General features: G+C 60.7%; 1 protein-coding gene and 1 long non-coding RNA gene across 4 annotated transcripts in view; one reads left to right on the forward strand and one right to left on the reverse strand.

The window, feature by feature from the left end:
* Positions 1 to 159: 159 nt before the first annotated feature.
* Positions 160 to 2332, reverse strand: LOC128781568 (uncharacterized). Of its 2 annotated transcripts, XR_008427587.1 has the most exons (4): positions 2147 to 2332; positions 952 to 1522; positions 631 to 831; positions 160 to 342 (listed from the first exon to the last, which is right to left on the reverse strand). It is a non-coding gene; the product is annotated as an uncharacterized lncRNA (long non-coding RNA). The 2 variants fall into 2 exon arrangements; XR_008427586.1 differs by having other exon boundaries at positions 952 to 2332.
* A 354-nt stretch (positions 2333 to 2686) lies between these two features.
* The window catches only part of SEPTIN9 (septin 9), a 130451-nt gene continuing 115606 nt past the window's right edge, over positions 2687 to 17531 (forward strand). Inside the window, exon 1 of one of the 2 annotated variants that reach the window (XM_024553739.4) lies at positions 2687 to 2842. In XM_024553739.4, the coding sequence (XP_024409507.2) occupies positions 2827 to 2842 (16 nt within the window). In that variant the 5' untranslated portion in view covers positions 2687 to 2826. Of the gene's footprint in view, positions 2843 to 7377; positions 7460 to 17531 lie in introns of those variants that run through there. The other variant, XM_045190157.3, reaches the window with a different exon arrangement.

Below are 17531 nucleotides of genomic sequence, written 5' to 3' on the forward strand. Positions count from 1 at the left end.
GAAGCAGCCTGCGACCAGCCCCTCTCTGCCTAAGCCCGAAGCCCGGGACAGCCGCGCCTTTAGGAAGCACCTTTGCTTTTTCTCTGAGGTCGTGGTACAGACTCTCTCAGTCCCAGACGGACTTTCGGACTTTGTTCCAATGCCCTTTATTCTGAGAAGACCTGTCCGGCCGTCCCTGTTCCCTCCTGGTTCCACTCGAAGACGGAAGTGTGCTCCTAGCTCCCTGGGCTCCTTTGGCTTGTTGTTACAGGCAGAGCCAGGCCCCGCCTTCAGCTTTCTGCCCGGAAAAGCCATTCACTGGATCCTCGAGCTCCCCAGGTGGCCCCGGGTCCGTTTTCCCTGCTGCAACAGGTGACGGTTTGCCAAACCCTCTGCCCCGCAAAATGAAGGTCCCCTCTACTCCATGTCCAGCAGCGTCCTCCGTGCTTTTCTTCAAGCCCTCGCCCACCCTGCAAGGCTGCCCACCGCCTCCTCCTGAGCCAGCACCACCTGCTTTGGGTTTTCGTGGCCACAGCTCGCTCAGGCACTTCGCAGACACGGCTTTCCCTGCCCCTGCGCCCACCTTGCGAGCCGCCCGAGATGTTGTAATCCCCACATGCAGGAGTGGAAACTGAGGCTTAGAGAACTTACGTGGCTTGTCACAAATCCGACGGTGAGTGAGGGAGCTGAGTGTTGAAAAGCCGTTTCCAGAAACCCAGGACAGTGAGGGAGCAGTGTAGCAGGACATGAGTCGATACCCGTTGAAGGCATCACTTCCCACGATCACAGGCCGTGAGAAAGTGTGGTGCGCTGTCCTCCTGAAGGTGGGTGGCCACATCATACACGAGTATTCTAGTGAGTTCATGAAAAATTAAATTAAATACTCTGTGCTTAAACAATTAACCTTCGTGCCTCCTGAAAATGCACTGGCATGGAACACCTCATTCCTCACCGCCCCCCCCCCCCCGCCACCTTCTGCTTCCTTCCAATTTTGAGGACTGTTAGACAGACGCAGGTGTTCCTGCGGGCCCAGGTCCACGCGAGTGACCCATCTCCTGGAAGGACGCACTGGCACCCGGCACCTCCCACCGGAGCTGAGGACAAGGAGCAACGCCGACAACGCGCCATGCCATGGACTTTCGAAGGGCAGTCGGACTTGGGAACCGCAGGCCTGGGTGTCAGGGACATGCCATCATGCCACTGGCCAGAATCGGAGCACAGCTGAGCCTCTGGCCTGGTCAGAGCAGAATTTGCACGTGCTGCAGCAAGGGCAAGGGGGGCTGTGCGTGCGGAGAGCAGGGTGTGAGCGGGGGCAGGGGGGTGGGGGTGGTGGATAACCCAGACTCCAAACACAGCCGGTCACACTTCACCTAATTCCCCAGGCCTGTGGACGCTTTCTTCCATCAGCCCCTTCGCTCCCTCAGCCTCTGATCCCCAGATGAGGGGCTGGAGGTGCCCCAGGTAGGGTCTGCATCCACCCTGGTCCAGTCAGCTCTGGCCAGGGGTTGGGGAAGGTCACAGGGCGGCTGCTCCCTCTGCAGGGCTGTGGCAGGGAAGGTGAAGGAGAGGGGAAAGGGCAGAGTTTGGGGAGCGGTTAATCCTGCTTTCTGTTTCCTGGGTGCTATTTGGAGCGGCGGGCAGGGGCAGGCGGTGTTGTGCCCCTACTGAGAATTTGTGTGGCTTCCCAAGTCACCTTCCCACCCGTCTTCATCTGGGGGCCTTGGCCTGCGAACCTGGAAGCGCCCCACCCCTCCACCCCCTGCGTGTACCCCTTGGCACGCTCCGTGATACATCACGCCTGCGAGGCTCACCCACGCCTTTCCACCTCCCCATCGCCGTAGCTACCGGGCAAATCCCAACTCATTCTTTAAGACCACGTTTTGGCATCACCCCAATAAAACTCTGACACCACCCTCTGGACAAGAGTCATCACTTTCTGTTTCCATCTATAAAAACCCCATTCACTACGGAAACTTTCTGTAAGGATACCAAAGTAGAATTCTTCTGCACAAGTTGTGCCTGGGAACACACGCTCCCACCGCGGCCGTATTGTCCACGTTGGAAAGACAGGGGTCCCTGTGCTCTGCTGTCCTATGCGGAGGCCCAGACCGCGCACTGTAACGGCGCGCAGAGGCGCACCGTGCTTCTCAGGTGGAACGGAAATTACCGTCTGGTCCCACACACCCATTTCCCAGGTGAGGAACGAGCCCCGGTTCACCAGAGGAGTCGATGCAGCCTGCGCTTTTGATTACGGGAAAGGTAACGGGGCAGGCAAGGTGCCTCGCCTGCCCTGCCCTGCCCAGCCACGAAGCGGGCGCCGGGCTCCGACCCTCCGGGCTGTGCCCGCTGCGCCACCGCCTAGCCCCGCGGCTGTTTCCTGCGCTCGCTCCTCCTCGTGTTGCCACCTGGCGGGCCCCGCCCTGCTCCAACTCCGAGAGGGAAAGTGGCAGAGACGCCTTGGAACGAACCATGGGCACCTGGGGAATGGGTGTGGCGGCTGGCGCCCTGGGCAACCCGGCCACACCCCCACGTTGGTGCAACCTGCGTCTGGCCTCAGCGCACGGGCCGCGGGGACGAGCGGGGCTGAGCAGGGGCGAGCGCAGTGCAGGGCGCCGGGGACGCGCCCCCTTACGGGCCGTGCGCGAGCCCGCGGGTCCGCCAGGTGCGGCGCGGCGCGGCGCTGGGGGCTCGACGCGCACCTCCGCGGGGCGGGGCCGGGGCGGGGCCGGGCCGCCTCCGCCTCTGCGCGCCCGGCCCTCCCACCGCCGCAGGGGATTAGCGACCCGGGAACCCGCGCCCCGCGGCCTCGCCGCACACTGTCCTGGGAGCGGCGGCCACGGAGGCACCATGAAGAAGTACTCAGGTGGGCGCTGCACCCAGGGCGGGGAGGGGGCGGCTTCCCAGGACGAGCCCTTCTTACCTGAGCCGCGGCGGTCGCGGCAGTCGACGTGTCCCGGGCGCCGAGCGGGTCCCGGAGCTCCCAGCGCAGGCTTTGGCGCGTGAGGCTTTCGCGCCCGGCCAGGTGACGCAGCCTCCATCCCAGGGAGTTCGAGGGGCCCCCAGGCATTGCACCCCTCGACGGACTTGGCGCTTCCCTTGGCTCCAGTGCGGGGGAAGTCCGGGCGCCCGAGCCCTCTTTGACCCCTCCACGGCCGGGCCCGCTTCTGATCTTGGCTGGGGGTCTTCTCTTGGTTTCTGCCCGCCCTGCTCGCTCAGTGGGGCCGCTGTGGGGGCTGCCCCCCCTGCTCGCCCTCCCCTCTCCTGCACTGTCGCTGAAATTGCTGACTTTCCAGGTGCCGCGGGTTGGGGTATTTCGGGGGGGGGGGGGCGGTGTGTGTGTGTGTGTGTGTGTGTGTGTGTGTGTGTAGGGCGGCCAAGTGAAAGATTTTCTTGGATTCAGTCTCCAGCTTGGAGGCGTGGGCCGCAGCGCCCTTAATGAGGGTGAACTTATTCCTGTACCCAGTGGAACACCAGAAATTCGCCCAATAGGACCATCCTGCAGCACCAGGCTGGACAACTCGTCCATCTTTTGGGTCCCAAGGCCCCATCCGAGTGCTTGCAGGTTTGACCTCACACAGGTGGAAGAGGCCTGACGGGCTCTCATGATGCGCTCAGGGTCCTTTGTAAGCCTCTCCCCTTGGGTACGCTGAAGTTCCATTTCACAGACGGGCAAACTGAGGCCACGCCTTGGCGGGCAGGGGAAGGGAAATTCAGACGTCCATTCTTTCTTCTTCTTTTTCCCTGTGGTTTTCCTCTAAGGGTCCAGGATCCCTTGTCTTCTCAGTCATCAAATACCAAACGGCACCTCCTTTTCTGCCTACACTGCGAACTTGAAGTTGCTCTCCTTAATCTATTTGGACAGTAAGTTTTCTGCCGAGGACTCATGAGTTGATTCTTACTGATAAGACGACAGAATCGTGGGACTTAGTTGGAGCTTCAGAGGCCGTTTGGGCCTTCCTCCTGTCTTTGGGCCATTCCTCAGTCTCCTGCTTTCCACATTCGGGAACCAAAACGGGTGATAAGGAATACCTGGTCTCAGAGAGGGTACTCAGAACTGCCCCTAAAATACCTTTCTGGGTCAGCGGCTCCGAATTTTGACTTCACCCCTGGTTGCAAACAGCGTGGCCCTTCAGACCCCTGAGCACGGCTTGAGCTCAGACACGGGGGCGCGCTGGTGTGGCGCTGGGGGCGGGAGGACAGGGCTGCCAGGTGGCACAGGCTGGGGTTTGGTGCTTGGCCTCCCTCCCTCCCCAGCATGCTCCAAGTACTTGAGATGGTGGTGGGCATCGCTGTGAGTGTGGCCGCGGCCCTGCCATGGCGGTTTGCCCCTGCCCTGGGCTCCCTGCACTTCACCTACTGCTTGGGGGTGGGAGCGATTGGCCCCCACCCCCACCCTAAGGTCATAGGTCCTTGGCCCTTCCCTGGGGGTACCTCTGAGATGCCAGAGGGCCTTGGGAGTGGGTTTTTTTAAATATATTTATTGATTATGCTATTACAGTTGTCCCATTTCCACCCCTTCACTCAACTCCATCCTGCCCGCCCCCTCCCTCCCACATTCCCCCCTATAGTTCGTGTCCATGGGTCATACTTATAAGTTCTTTGGCTTCTACATTTCCTACACTATTCTTACCCTTCACCTATCATTTATGCTATTTATTCTCTGTACCTTTCCCCCCTCTCTCCCCCTCCCAATCCCCTATTGATAACCCTCCATGTGATCTCCATTTCTGTGGTTCTGTTTCTGTTCTAGTTGTTTGCTTAGTTTTGTTTTGGTTTTAGGTGTGTGGGAGTGGGTTTGATGTCACCTCTCCTCTATGCCTACTCCCTCCCCACCAGTGAAAAAAAAAACATGAGGCTTTCTGCAGTGGGTGGAAGTGGAGTTTATGGGCTGAGTAGGCACCAGCTCCTGTGTTTTCGGAAGGGGCGAGGCCCTGGGGGATGAGGGCAAGGAGAGCTTGGACCACTTCCAGTTTGTCCCCCTCCTGGCAGGGGGCCGAGGAATGCTGGGTCCCACTGTTGCAGTGTGGGGTCAGGCTGAAGGGCCTCTCGGCCTCCTTCTGAGTGTGCTCCAGTTCTGTCGGTGCCCCCGTCCGAGGAGGGACGCTTTGCAGAAGGCGCACTGGCCCCCGCCGAGCATCAGCGCCATGACTGAAGGAAAGCAGCAGGCATTACAACCCTGCGCTGGGAGTCCAAGCACAGCCAGGAGGGCTTTTGTTTTTCACCTGGGTGGGTGGGGTTACTGCTTCTGGACCTATTTACCCGCTCGAAAACCAGCTGCGCAATTATAAGGTCCTCACGGAGCTGGTTTGAGCATTCATGCGTCTCTGCAAAGAGGGACATTTAAAAAATATCTTTGGGGGGGGATCCCCAGTGCCTTGGGTCTATACACACTCATTGAACACACACAGTGTGTTGGCCACGGCGTGGTCCTTGCTCGCAGGGACACCCACGAGGCAGCGGCCCCTCACACGCCTTCCACCCGGCAGCAAGGGCTGCATGTGCTCCGGAGTGCCTGGGAGGCAGGGGCGTGGCCTGATGGGAGGTTTGGGGGGAGGCGAGGTTGGACTGGGCCTTGAGGAGTGAGACATTTTGAGTAGGGGGAGAATAAAAAGGATCTTTCCAGGTGGGGACAAAGCAAAGGCCCGGGTGGGCACGGGACGCCCGGGCAGGCTTTTCCCGGATCCACCTCACCTGTCGCTCCCACTGGGAAGAGCTAATAATGGCAGCCAGCAGGCAGTGCGGCCCAGGGTGTGGGGGCTCCTGGGGTTCGGTTTTAGGTGCGCACCCCTGGGCTGTGGGGCGAGGTATTTGTCTCGTGCGTCTGTCTCCGCCGTCACGCAGGGACGATGGTGGTTTGTTGTGAAGATTAGATGGGCCTCTGCACACACGAGACTGAGAAGCGTCTGCTCCATAACCTGGTAGCTCTGTTGTCCTCACCCTCAGCAGCGGCCGGAAGGATGTGGAGGCCCTGTGCCACCCCTTTTGCCAGGATGCCCGGGAGCTGCTGGCGCCCTTCCCACCACTGAGCGGGTTTGGGGACCAGGAGTGTGGTTGGCCTCTCCCTCAGCTCCTTAGGGAGGGAGTGGGCTGCAGGCCCCGCCCCTCTGGCTCTCTGGCCTTCTCAGTTTGGGTCTTCTCGTTGTGTGTGCTCGGTCTCGCAAAGCTTGCCCTTCCGTGTCCCTGGCTCCCCTGGGAATCCCTAGTGGCACAGGGGATACTTAACTGGCCGGAGGGCCACAGAAATGGGGGTGGGGGTGCGTCTGCATGGGTACATGAGAATTATTCTGAGATCTTTTGTGGCTTTCAGGAGATTCCCAGAGGGGTACCTGGCCTCCCAAAGGTCACAGAGCTCTGTGCCGGGGTGACCCTCTAGGGGGCCAGGGCAGGGCCGGAGGCTGTACCCAGGGGCTAATGATGCCGCTGCTCACCCACCTTCCCCCACCAGCACTTCAGGAGCTGACTTCTGGGAAGGAAGAGGAACTTCCCCAGTGAGCTGACTCCCTTAGGGTGCTAAGGCAGGGCTGCTTCCTCTTCTTCGCCCCCCTCCCTGCCCCCACCCACGTCCCTTCTCGTTGCCTCTTGTCCTCTCATGTCCAAGCCTGCTTGCTCCGGCTTCTGCAGGGGACCTGGGTGGAGAGAAAGGGCCACCTTGTGCTGTAAGCCTGTGGCTCTGTTGGACTCATGCCCAGGGTCATGCACCCTTTTGCACCCCTGAGCTGCCCCCCTCCAATTCTGAGAGAGCTGGCTGAGCCCGGGGCCTGGAGCCTGTCCTCTCCCCAGCCCATTGCAGAGCAGGGAGGCACTCTCAGGCCTTCCCGCTCACCCCAGACCGCAGCCACCTGCCCACCAGCCGTTCCCCAGCCTGCCCAGAGGGAGCCTGAGAGCCAGATGCCAGCACCATACCGTGTACCTGAGTTTGAGGCGGCCCACATTCTTCCCAGAACCCCTGTGTGTGCAAGCCAGGACCGGTGCAGAGGGAACATGGATGACCACTGAGAAGCAGTGGTCTGGAGTCCATGTCCAGGGGCAAGTCAGAGGACGTCTCACCTGAGGACCAAGGACCCCAATAGCAGGAAGAGGCACTTCCCTTCTCCCACCGACTGTCTCCTTGGGCTGCCAGGCGCCCGTGGGTGGAACCCGGGGGCTGGACTTTGTTTCCTGCTGTTTGTCCATGGGCAGCGTTGCGTGGGCCCTGCAGTTTGCTTAAGATGTACTTGATAGGGAAGGTTCAGCACATAGCAGCGTGCAGGGCCCAGCCTCGGGGCCTGAGGAGCACCAGCTCCTGGGTGGGTCCAGCCGGTGGCCTTGGGGGAGGGGAGGGCTGCCGAGAGAGGCCCTGGGCCTTGAGAAGAGAGCGTTTGGGCGGGGAAGGAGGTGACAGGCTGGGTTCCTCTGCCTCTGCTTGTCGGAGCGATGGCCTTGGAACGCCCGCGGTCTAGGCGTTGCCAGGGGATTTATGAGGCATCTGTGGGTACAAGTGGTGAGTTAAAGCCCTCTGGGGACCACCACGGAGCACACAAGGTCACAGCCCCCACCCTGCTGGGACCGGGTCTGCTGGAGTGACCTTGGCTGCCAGAGGGCAGCTGGTCCAGAAGCACAGATTGAAGGGAGTCTGTCCTGCTGGGCGCAGGGCCCCGGGGAAGGGGCGAGGGTCCAGAGTCAGGCCCATGGGGCCCATGGACTTTGCTGCAGCTGCCCTGCGGAGCTGGGGGTGCCCTGGCGCCCATGCCCTGCCCACACCTGGCTGCTCTCAGCACAGCACAGGAGGACAGCACGGCCTTGGGCCTGCAGGGCTGAGCGTGGCTCTGTTCCCAGCCCCGCTCCTCTCTGCCTTATCTCTGGTCCCGCCCAGGGCCCGGGTCTATTTGCAGTCGGGGTGAAGGGGGCATCGGGCTGTTGCCGGCACAGGGGCAGCTCCTGGGCGTCCTGCCGTCGGTGGCCTCTTGGAAGCTGTGCAACAACCGAGCTTTGTTCTGGGCCTCACCTGACCCGGTTCTCCGAAGCGTGACTGCTGGGAGCCTCCGGGACAGGAAGAGGGGCGGCAGCAGGCAGAGTAAGCTGATGGATTGCAGGGGGCCCAGGCTGCCTGCCTTTGTGGCAGGCATGCAAGTCCCCGGTCACCCTCTGAGGGTCGTGGGCCTGAGGCCTCCAGCAGCCCTTTGCGCCGGGGAAGAGGAGGGGTGAATGGCCCCTCCGACCTGCCTGTGTGGGCCCTGCTTCCCAAAGGCCCCTCGAAGTGCTGGGTGGGGGGACGAGGCCAGAAAGGCCTCTGTCTCGCTCTCCCTTGGAACCGTTCTTTCCCATGATGGATGGTGGGGGTGGGGGGTGGTGTTGCCCTCTTCTTGGCTCCTAGAGAGGCCTTGCTCCTCCCTGGCAGCCTAAGAGGTGTGCAGGGAAGCCTAGCCTGTGGCTGGGACCCTCTGGGCCCCACCCCAAGGCTGCACCCAGGAGCCAGGGGGCCAGCCATGGCAGCTGCGCCTGGGCCCCTTGTCCTGGCCCGGCCAGGCATGTTGGGGCAGCAGAGGAAGTGCCAGCAGCTGTGAGTGTCTGCCCAGGTTCGAGATGGCTGGCGGTGAGTGGGGTTGCCAGGAAGGGCTGGGGGGAGGTGCATCTGACCCGTGTCCCGGGGCTCTCACAGCCTCCCCGTGGACTGGGCCCCCTGCTTCCAGCAGGATCAGATCCCAGATCCCAGCGGGGGAATAGCTCTCCTGTAACCCGAGCCACGGGGAAGTGGGTTAAATCCAAACCCTGTTGTCTTCCAGCCTGGGCTGATCGACCCGGAGGGATTTGGGGGATGGTTCTGTGGCCACAGGGCCAAATGTGTGTGTTGAGGGGTAGGGCTGGGGTCGCTGTACAGAGATGACCCAGTGCAGACACCGTGGGGACACCAGGCGGCAGGGGTCACCCACCGGCACCCAGGGCACCCATCATCACCAAGGGCACCTGGTGGCAGCGGCGGCGGCCTGGGCTGGACAGGAGGAGGTGGTGGGTTCCTTCTCATCGTTGGTGTCGAGCTGCTTCTGGTGTTAGGTGCCCAAGGTGTGGCGACCCCTCAGCCCCAGGGAGTGAGTCACCCCAGATGCCAGTGCCAACCTGGTAGCTGGGGGCGGGCACTTCAGCTGCCAGACCTTTGCTTTGCTTTGTTTATTTAAAGAAAACTTTCTAAAATACACTTTGTGCCTCTTCCATCCCCTTTGCTTTGATTTTTGCTGTCCGTCTCGTGCGTTACTCACAGCCCAGCCGCGCGAGCAGGAGATTAAAGGGGAAACCCTCCGGCCCCGCGGTTCTCAGGCGGCTTCTAGGCTCCCCCAGCCCCTGTCTCCGCACGAGTCTGTAACGTATGTTCAGAGTTGCAGTTCCCTCCGGAAATCATTTTTAATTCTGTTCTTTTTGCTCGAAACCGATCTTATGCGTGGATTCCAGGATTACAGCTGGAATGGCCCTTCAGAGTGGCTGTTCCTTAATTTACTTAACTGACCTCTTACCAGAGCTCTTGACTGGCCTGCTTGACCTTGGCCCTCTTCCTTGGTGCCGTGGCCCCGTGACCCTAAGTCGAGGCTGCTGTGTGGCCGATGTGACAACAGCCGTGCTCTCCATGGTGGGGCACGGGCTGCTTGGGTACTGGTCATGTTTCCAGGTGACCAGTTTAATAAAACACTGCTCACGATGACTCCCTTTCCCAGCGTCCCTGGAACTGCCCCCAACCCCAGACAAGCCTCCTACTACAGCATTTTCAGAGCGGTTTAACCAACAGAACATGCATTTACCTGGTTCTCCACCCCCCCCCCCCCCCCCCCCCCCCCGCTCATCGCCATGGAGATGTCCCAGGACGTCCTGGTCGGTCGTTGAAAACAGCAGCTCCCTTGCCCACGGCCTTCAGTTCCTCTCCAACAGGCGTGCAGGGCCCGGCGCTCTGCCTGGCCTCTCCTTCCCTCCCTCTCTTCTTTGGCCCTAAGACATGTCCCCTAGGAGGTGTCTCTGCTTCCTCAGGCCAGCCCGAGTCCCCTGAGTCCCCCGGTTGCCCCAGGTGATCCTGGGTTCTGCTGCCTGTTTGGGTTCCCCTGGGACCCGTAGGCCCCCCAGGCCCATCTGTGGTGCTGCGTGTCTGCCCCCCGACCCCTGTGGTCACCATCTGCTCTCTCTGGCCATCGGCCCAGTCAGCTCCCCCCCAGGGCCTCTCCACCCTCGGTCCCTGATCCCCGCCTCTCTCTGTGGGCCGTGTTTCTTCTCTAACCCGACAGCCATCTGAAGGTTGAGTGACGCATCTCGTCGACCTTGGTGACCGGGGGGCCATCCAAGACGGTTGCAGCCTTTCCTCCTGTCCCGGACTCGCCTCCTCCCGCTACTTTCTGCTGCAGTCAGCAGTTCCCCCTCGCTCACCATGCTCCCCGGCACCCACAGCCCTCGGGCCCACGGCCCTTCTCTGTGAGGCTGCTCCTGCTTCTCACGGGTGGGGTTTATTCGTCGAGTGTGTGTCGGGTCCATGCGGGAAGCACCCCTGGAGGGTTTAGAACTCAGGACCTAAGAGGGGGGGCTGTGTACAGCTGACGGGAGGAAAGAAGCCAGACAGGGAACACAGAGGCCTGGGGGCGGAGCCAGGGAGGGGAGCTCCAGCGGCTCTTTAAAGGTATGAGCGTGATTGCTTGTTCTGAATGAGAAAAAACATAATAGCAAATTATATATATTTTTTTAATCCTCACCCAAGGACATGCTTATTGATTTTAGAGAGAGGAGAAGGGAGGGAGAGAAACATCGATTGATTGCCTTTCGTAAACACCCCACCTGGGGACTGAACCCGCAACCCAGGCCTGTTCCCTGACAGGGAATTGAACTTGTGACCTTTCGGTTTGTGGGACGATGCTCAGCCCACTGAGCCGCACTGGCCAGGGCCACATTACCCATTTCAAACGGGAGCCCCATGTCATAAGCATCACCCAATCCAGAAGAATAACACTGTCTCTTAAATCAATTAACTGCCTGTCCTGTCTGCAAAGTTACTTTTTCCCTACACTTTTGGCTGCAGGCTCTTTGATCATCTCTTCATCCGACGACTTTCTAAGATCATTTTCTTCTGAGACAACAGGAAGTTAATTCATCTTTCTGGTTGATCAAAATTTATTTTCTATTTTTGGTAGTTGGGATGCATGAAAACGTTCCGATGGGGTTTGTGGGACTGTGACGCTGTTTTGCCCAACAAGCGCGAGACTTCTGATAAACTGTGTGATTCCCGGCAAGAAAGGCATAGAAAAGCACGGGGCGATCGTAACTGCGCGTGATGCATTACTGCCTTTATTTCTGACCGGCGACACTTTGTGTGTTTGGTCGACATTGAAGAGAATTGGATTCTCTGCTTACAACTTGATGTCCGGTGACTGGAACAGTTCCCTGCAGCGCAGCTTCCGGCTCCATCCATTTCAAACCTTGCTTGTCCCCCACTGCCCTCATTTTCTCAGGACAAGTTCAAGTCTGACCCCTTCTGAGTCTGCGCGTAGACAGATTCGGGACAGTGGGTGGATGGAGTGTTACTCCTGGGCTCCTACCCCGGGGTGGCCAGCAGTCATGTAACTGCATGGAAGTGACTGTGAACGACATAAATATCACCCAACGGAGTCTCTTTCCCATTCAACTGCTTCTTAGCAGGGGCCCCCAGGTGCTGGCCACACTTCCTGTGGCACCTGATCCAGGGGAGTGTGATGGGTGGGGGAGCTCAGAGCAGAAATAGTGATCCCAACTGATTGCAGTTAAAATATTTCCCTTTTGCAAATGTTGCAAAAACGTTTGACTGTTTAATCGTGTGGCTAGGGCCCTTCTTCTCAGCCCCTTGAAAGGGTGCCTTCCACCCAAGGGCCCTGGAGCTCCAGGCTCCTTGACCTCCAGGAGACAACCTAGCGGGGCGTGGCGGGAAGCCAGTCCCACCGGGTCAGAGGGTCAGAGGGGAAGTCATGTTCCTGGAGTCCAAGGACCAGAGTCACCTGATGGGAGCCTGGGCAGAGGTGAGCCTGCCGGGGCAGGAGCCACAGTGACAGAAGAGACAGACCTGCTGCTGGTGGAGCCTTCCGAGGTGGAGAGCGGGGAAGGGCCAGCTGGTTCTCCCCGCTGCTCCTGCCTTTGTCTCCTGCGGAGCCTCCCCTTGGCTGAACCCAGCTCTATCCCTGCAGACTGGGGCCCCCAGACACCTCGGCCTGTAGACCTCTGTAGACCTCGGCCCTTCTGCCAGCCACGGGCGAGCCTGGGGGAGCCGAGGAATGGAGGGGTGTCCTCGCGCTTGAACTGCACCTGTTGTTTATCTGAAATGCAGATTTAACTGAGAGTCTTGTGTGTCGGTGGGACCCGGAGTCCAGGTACCCGACTGGTGACCGTTCGAGGAAGGGGCTCTGTGGGTCCTAGCTCAGCGCTGGTGTCCTGTGTCGGACTTGACCATCTGGTGGTGCTGCACCTGCTGTCTACTTCCCAACCTGTGGGCCTGAACCAGAGCCGGCCCCTCACTGGGCTGTGGGCGCCCCCAACAGAGCAGCCAGGCCCTGCTCCTCGGACAGAGTTACATGGTCAGTAAGGGTTCTTGCGAGCCTGCCTCCTGTAGGAGGGAATCGGAACTTGCCTGAGACGCAGGAAGAGCAGGAGGTGGACTCGCAGCCCACTTTCCTTCCCTCCACACAGAGCCCTCTCCCAGGATGTGGCGCTGCCCCAGCCTCCGCCAGCTCCTGGCCCTGCAGCTGGGCTCCAACCCCAACCCCAGCCTGAACCCAGACAGGGGCCACGGGTCCTGCACCAGAGCCAGCAGCGCCCCCCCTTCTGGTTGGCTTTTTGTGTGGGGCAATGGCTTCTCACAAGGGCTGGTGGGCTGGAAGCAGCCCCTGCACCTGGCAGAGGGAGTGGCAGGCAGGTCAGGGTGGGTGCCAGAGAGGGGGCTGGGAGCCCTGGCTTCCAGGCCGAGGCTTTGCTGAAACCCAGACTCACTGCAGTGTTTAGTCTCTTGCAGGAGGAGCTCCTTCATGAGGCGAAAGAATTCCTCCCTTTGTGGGTGAAAAAGTTGCAGCTCCTTGAGTCCGCAGCCCCATCTGCCAGCCTTGGGGGTGGGGCAAGGTGGCCCTGCACTGGGGCCGGGAACTTGGGGCAACACCAGGAGGGTCTGTCTCCGCCTCCCAGTGCACACCTCCACAGGGAGCAAAGGCCAAGGGCAGAGAGTGGAGGCAGCAGAGGCTTATCTCCTTATCTCAGGTTCCTCTGACGATAAGCGTGGAATTTCACTCCCCACCTGAAACCCTTGACTTTGATCCAGCCCTTCACTGCTTCTGTGAGCAAACTGGTTGCTGTGGAAGAAGGGTGGTGAGGACGTGTGTCCTGCCCCCCCCCCAACCTGGGCTCAAAGGGGAAGGGGCAGCCAGAGAGAGGCAGGTCCTGAGGGGCTGTCTCACGGGCTGTAAGAAAGAAACAGGACGTATTCTTGCCTGTAGGTGATAAGCTCTTGCACAGTTTTCTCAGGGCTGCCCCGCCCCCTGCCCCGTGGGGCCCCTTCGGGACAGTGGGGACTTGTTGACGACAGGAAGGCCTGCCCGGCCTCACTCACTGTTGGTGCAGAGCAAACTGGTGTGTCTGTAACTGGTGTGTCTGTGTCGCCCTCCCCTAGGGACAGGCTGCTTCCTGCCCTGCCCCCTCCTAGGGTTCAGATGTCTGGGCTGTGTGAGGCACCAGAGGGGCAGGGACACTGGTCATGGGTGTTGACAGGGGCTCCACAGCCCCGTGAGAACAGGTGCATGGGTGGCAATACAACAACCGAAGCCCGAGGGGCTGCTCAGCGTGTAGGGGCTGTGGGACCCTCCCAACCTGTCCTCACCAGGCTCCGTCACAAACCGTTGTCGATTCAAGGAGCAAAAATAAAAGGGCTTCACACCTACTGAATTCTTCTCTCTCCTGACCTGGGTCCCCAAGGTAACCAGTGTCATAGGCCAGCAGGTGCAAAGACATGTGGCCAGCTCCTGTCTGCTATGCCTGGTGGGGCTGTGCCTGGAGGGGCTGTGCCTGGAGGGGCTGTGCCTGGTGGGACTGTGCCTGATGGGGCTGTGCCTGGTGGGGCTGTGATGGAGGGGCGGGAGGGTGCCAGGCAGTGTACCTGGAAGAGGGTTCCTCCATCCTGCTATGGGGTGGCTGCGTCCTCTGAGTGCTGGATCTACAAGGCCGATGCTTCTTCCCAGGGTGTCCCGGGGTCGCCCTCCTTCTCTTGAGGACCAAGGGGCCCAACCTTGTCTGGATCCCTTTCCTGCCTTTGAATGTGACCTTTCCCTTCTGCCTGGGACGCTGGCCAGCCGTGAGTCCCGACATTAATGCCTCTCTTGTCCTTTGCTCCATGTCATCTGAAGTGTGTTTTGATCTTGTGGCCTCAACATATTGAATGTTACAGAATGGCTCTGCCCTGGCCTCAGTGAGCAGACACCAGGCGCGGAGTCCCTGGGGTGGCCAGGTCTGCAGGGCCCAGGGTTCTGAGCTCCCCATGCCCTGACTGTTACCTCTGGATTTGGGACACTGCCTCCCCACTGCTCCCTGCCTCGCTCTGATGCGCCGTCTGCCCTGCAGGCCGCAAGCTCTCTGGCTCCCCTCAGCTGGGAGGGGTCAGAAGTGCTGGTGGTCTTCCTTTGGGTGGCAGTGCCCCCGCCGTCCTGTGCCAGGTGCCTTGGTCAGAGCCCACATTTTGTTAGAATGCATCAGCGCAGGCAGCCATGCCGTTCATCCGCCTGGCGTGGCGGCTGGTGAGTACAAGTAGTAATAGCGCTACTGAAAACGAATATACTAATCATGATAATGAGGTCATCTTTTGAGTGTTTATTTTGTGCCAGGCATTGTGCCCGGTGCCTGCAATATGTGTCCTTGTTTAATCTCAGTCCCCAGTGAGTACAGTCTCCGGCCCATTCTGCAGATGGGAGAGCTGAGTGAGGCACAGGGAGGGGAGGCCGCCGCCAGGTCCGCAGCCAGCGTGCGCCGAGGTCTGGGCCCGAACGCCTTTCCTTTTGTCTGACTCCAGGCCCTCCTGCCTCCCTGGCCTCAGAACTCCAGTAATTTGGTGTGGGGTGACGCCAGGCAGCCCAATTTCACATTGTCTCCTCTCTTTCCGAATATGTTTTATTTTAAAAGCACATAAAAATAACTCAATTCTCAGCTGGACCAGCAGAGTTGTTAGATGCCTTGGAAGCTTTTCCAGCTGCCTCTGGCCCAGGCTCAGGCTCGGCTCGGACTCAGGCCTGCATCGCTCAGTCTGCAGATGGCAACTCCACGACCTTCCTCCCGGGTCCCTGGGGGTGGGCACCCGGGCCACACCCCTCCTCCTGTGTTAGCGGGGAGCAGGCCCTCCATCCACTCTGTGCCTGGGGCCCCCTGGGAGCAGCTGCGTGTTTTGGGAAATTGGAAAAATAAACAGTGTAAGTAAAAGAAAAACTCACCGCGGGGAAATCAGAGACGGAAGCTGTTGGCCTCACGTCCATTGCCCCGTCAGGTTTGGGAGGATGGGACCCAGCTGGTTCCTGGGGATCAGGTGCCTGGGGAGCGGGGGGGGGGGGGGGAGTGCGAGTAACCTGAACAGAGCTGCTTCGTTCTCACCACTGTCCAGAAGCCCAAGGTGGGGACACCGCTGGGTGTCGGTCAGCTGGCCAGGCGAGCATGGCGGGAGTATTGGGCTGTCCTCACAGGGCCCTGTTTCCGTACTGGGGTCCGCACTCTTGGCCACAGCTGCGGGCCCCTGGTGCCCCTCCTTGCCCAGACAGCTGACCCTGAGTAGCTCATGGTGTGAGTGTGGGTGGGGACAGATGATGGTAATTCTCACGTGTCATTCACGCCGTGCAGCTCCCACTGAGATGCGGGGAGGCGGGTCAGAGCCCCGTGGACGTGAGGCCCGTTGGGACTGGGATGCCCAGGCCCACTCCTCTGGCCTCTCAGTGGCCTCAGGACCAACACTGTCCTTTCTTCCCAGCCTGGGCAGCACCCCCCCCGCCCCAGACACTCTGGGCAGCCCTGTTGGGGTCTTAAGGGGGCCGTCTGTCCGGGGAGCAAGGTGCCGGCCCCTCCCGCCCCTGCAGGCCTGTGGCTGTGGCCCAGCCTCCACCTGGGATCCCTGCCTCTGGTTGGAACTCTGAGAGGGATGGAGTTTTCATCACTTGGCAGTGAGCAGACATATCCTCAGAGTCAGGGGCCCACCCAGGCTGGGCTGCTGTTATCTCTGCTGCGTGTGGTCACTGTATCAGCCAGGGTTCTCCAGAGAACAGAACCGAGAGGCAAGATTGGAGAGGGAAACCAATAAAGAGGCTTATTATGGGGGAGAGCTCCTGTGATGATGCAGGCGAGGAGCAGCACCGCCCGCCGGCCGAGGCTGGGCACCCAGGAAAGCCCAGTGCGAAGGCCCAGGACCTGGGAGGCGGTGGCGGTGGTCTGGCCCGGGAGCAGGAGGGGACCGTGTTCCAGTCCGGCAGAGAAGGGGCTCCCCCTCCCCCCGCCTGCTGTGCTGTGTAGGTCCTCGGTGGGCTGGGAGAGCCCACCCACGTTGGGGGGGGGACAATGTGCTTTACTCAGTCCGCTGAGTCCCGTGCTAAGCTCACCCAGAAACACCCTCACAGACACACCCGAGAAAGTGTTACCAAACACCCAGCCCCTGTGGTCCAGTCAGGTTGACACGCCCCGGGTGGCTGGGGTGAGGCTGGGGGGGCTTCAGAACCTCGCTCCCCCATCTGTGAAAAGGGGGTGGCGGCACCTGCCCCCCAGGGCTGTGGAGTGGAGGCAGTGGGAACATGGACGTGAAGCCCATGGAAGTCCTTGGGCCTTGGCCGGGGGACGTGGTTGTGCCTACACAGGGCCCCCGGGCCCTCCTCATCAGGCCAGCTGGGCCCTGCTGGTTGCTCCACGGTGGGCCGCTCACCCCCTGCCTGGGCTCTAGAACCTGTAGACACACTGACGGCTGCCTTCAGGCTGTCCCAGTTCAGGATCCTGTTGTGGAATGCATGAATGAATGCGTGAATGAGAGCCCCTCTGGAGGACCACGGAGGAGAAGCTGGGACCTCTGACCCCAGCATGCTGGGTGGAGTCAGGAGGCGATGCTGCAGCCAGTGTTGGCACCACCCCCCCAGCACCCCCCAGTCCCCCTGAACTGCAGGCTCTCCTCCCATGTGTCTTGCTGTCTGTGTGGCCTCTGCTGGGCCCACCTGGGCGTCCCTGCCGCTCTCTGCAGGACGGCCCGGTTGTCTAGGCGGCACAGCCCTGACGAAGAGCACGCAACCTGGCAGGGATGCGGCAGCCACCTGCCGCCCCTGACCTGGCACCTCTCGGGTGTACTTGGCTGAACACCTCAGCAAATCCCTTCACGTTGAGGCTTGCCGGCTGTAAGCCTCTCCGAGGACGGGGCGCGGGGCCGAGGGGTGTGTGCGGGCAGGGAGCCATGCAGTGCGAGGCCACGCTAACCTGGGCTGTGTCCCTGTCCCCTCCGGGGAGTGGGGAGAGGACAGCTCATCCCTCCCCAGCCATGCAACCCCCGCCGCCCTGAGCTGTAGACCCTGTCCCAGGGGAACCCCACCCGA

Source organism: Desmodus rotundus, chromosome 9, assembly GCF_022682495.2.
Source record: "Desmodus rotundus isolate HL8 chromosome 9, HLdesRot8A.1, whole genome shotgun sequence".
In the NCBI taxonomy this organism is placed as follows: Eukaryota; Metazoa; Chordata; class Mammalia; order Chiroptera; family Phyllostomidae; genus Desmodus; species Desmodus rotundus.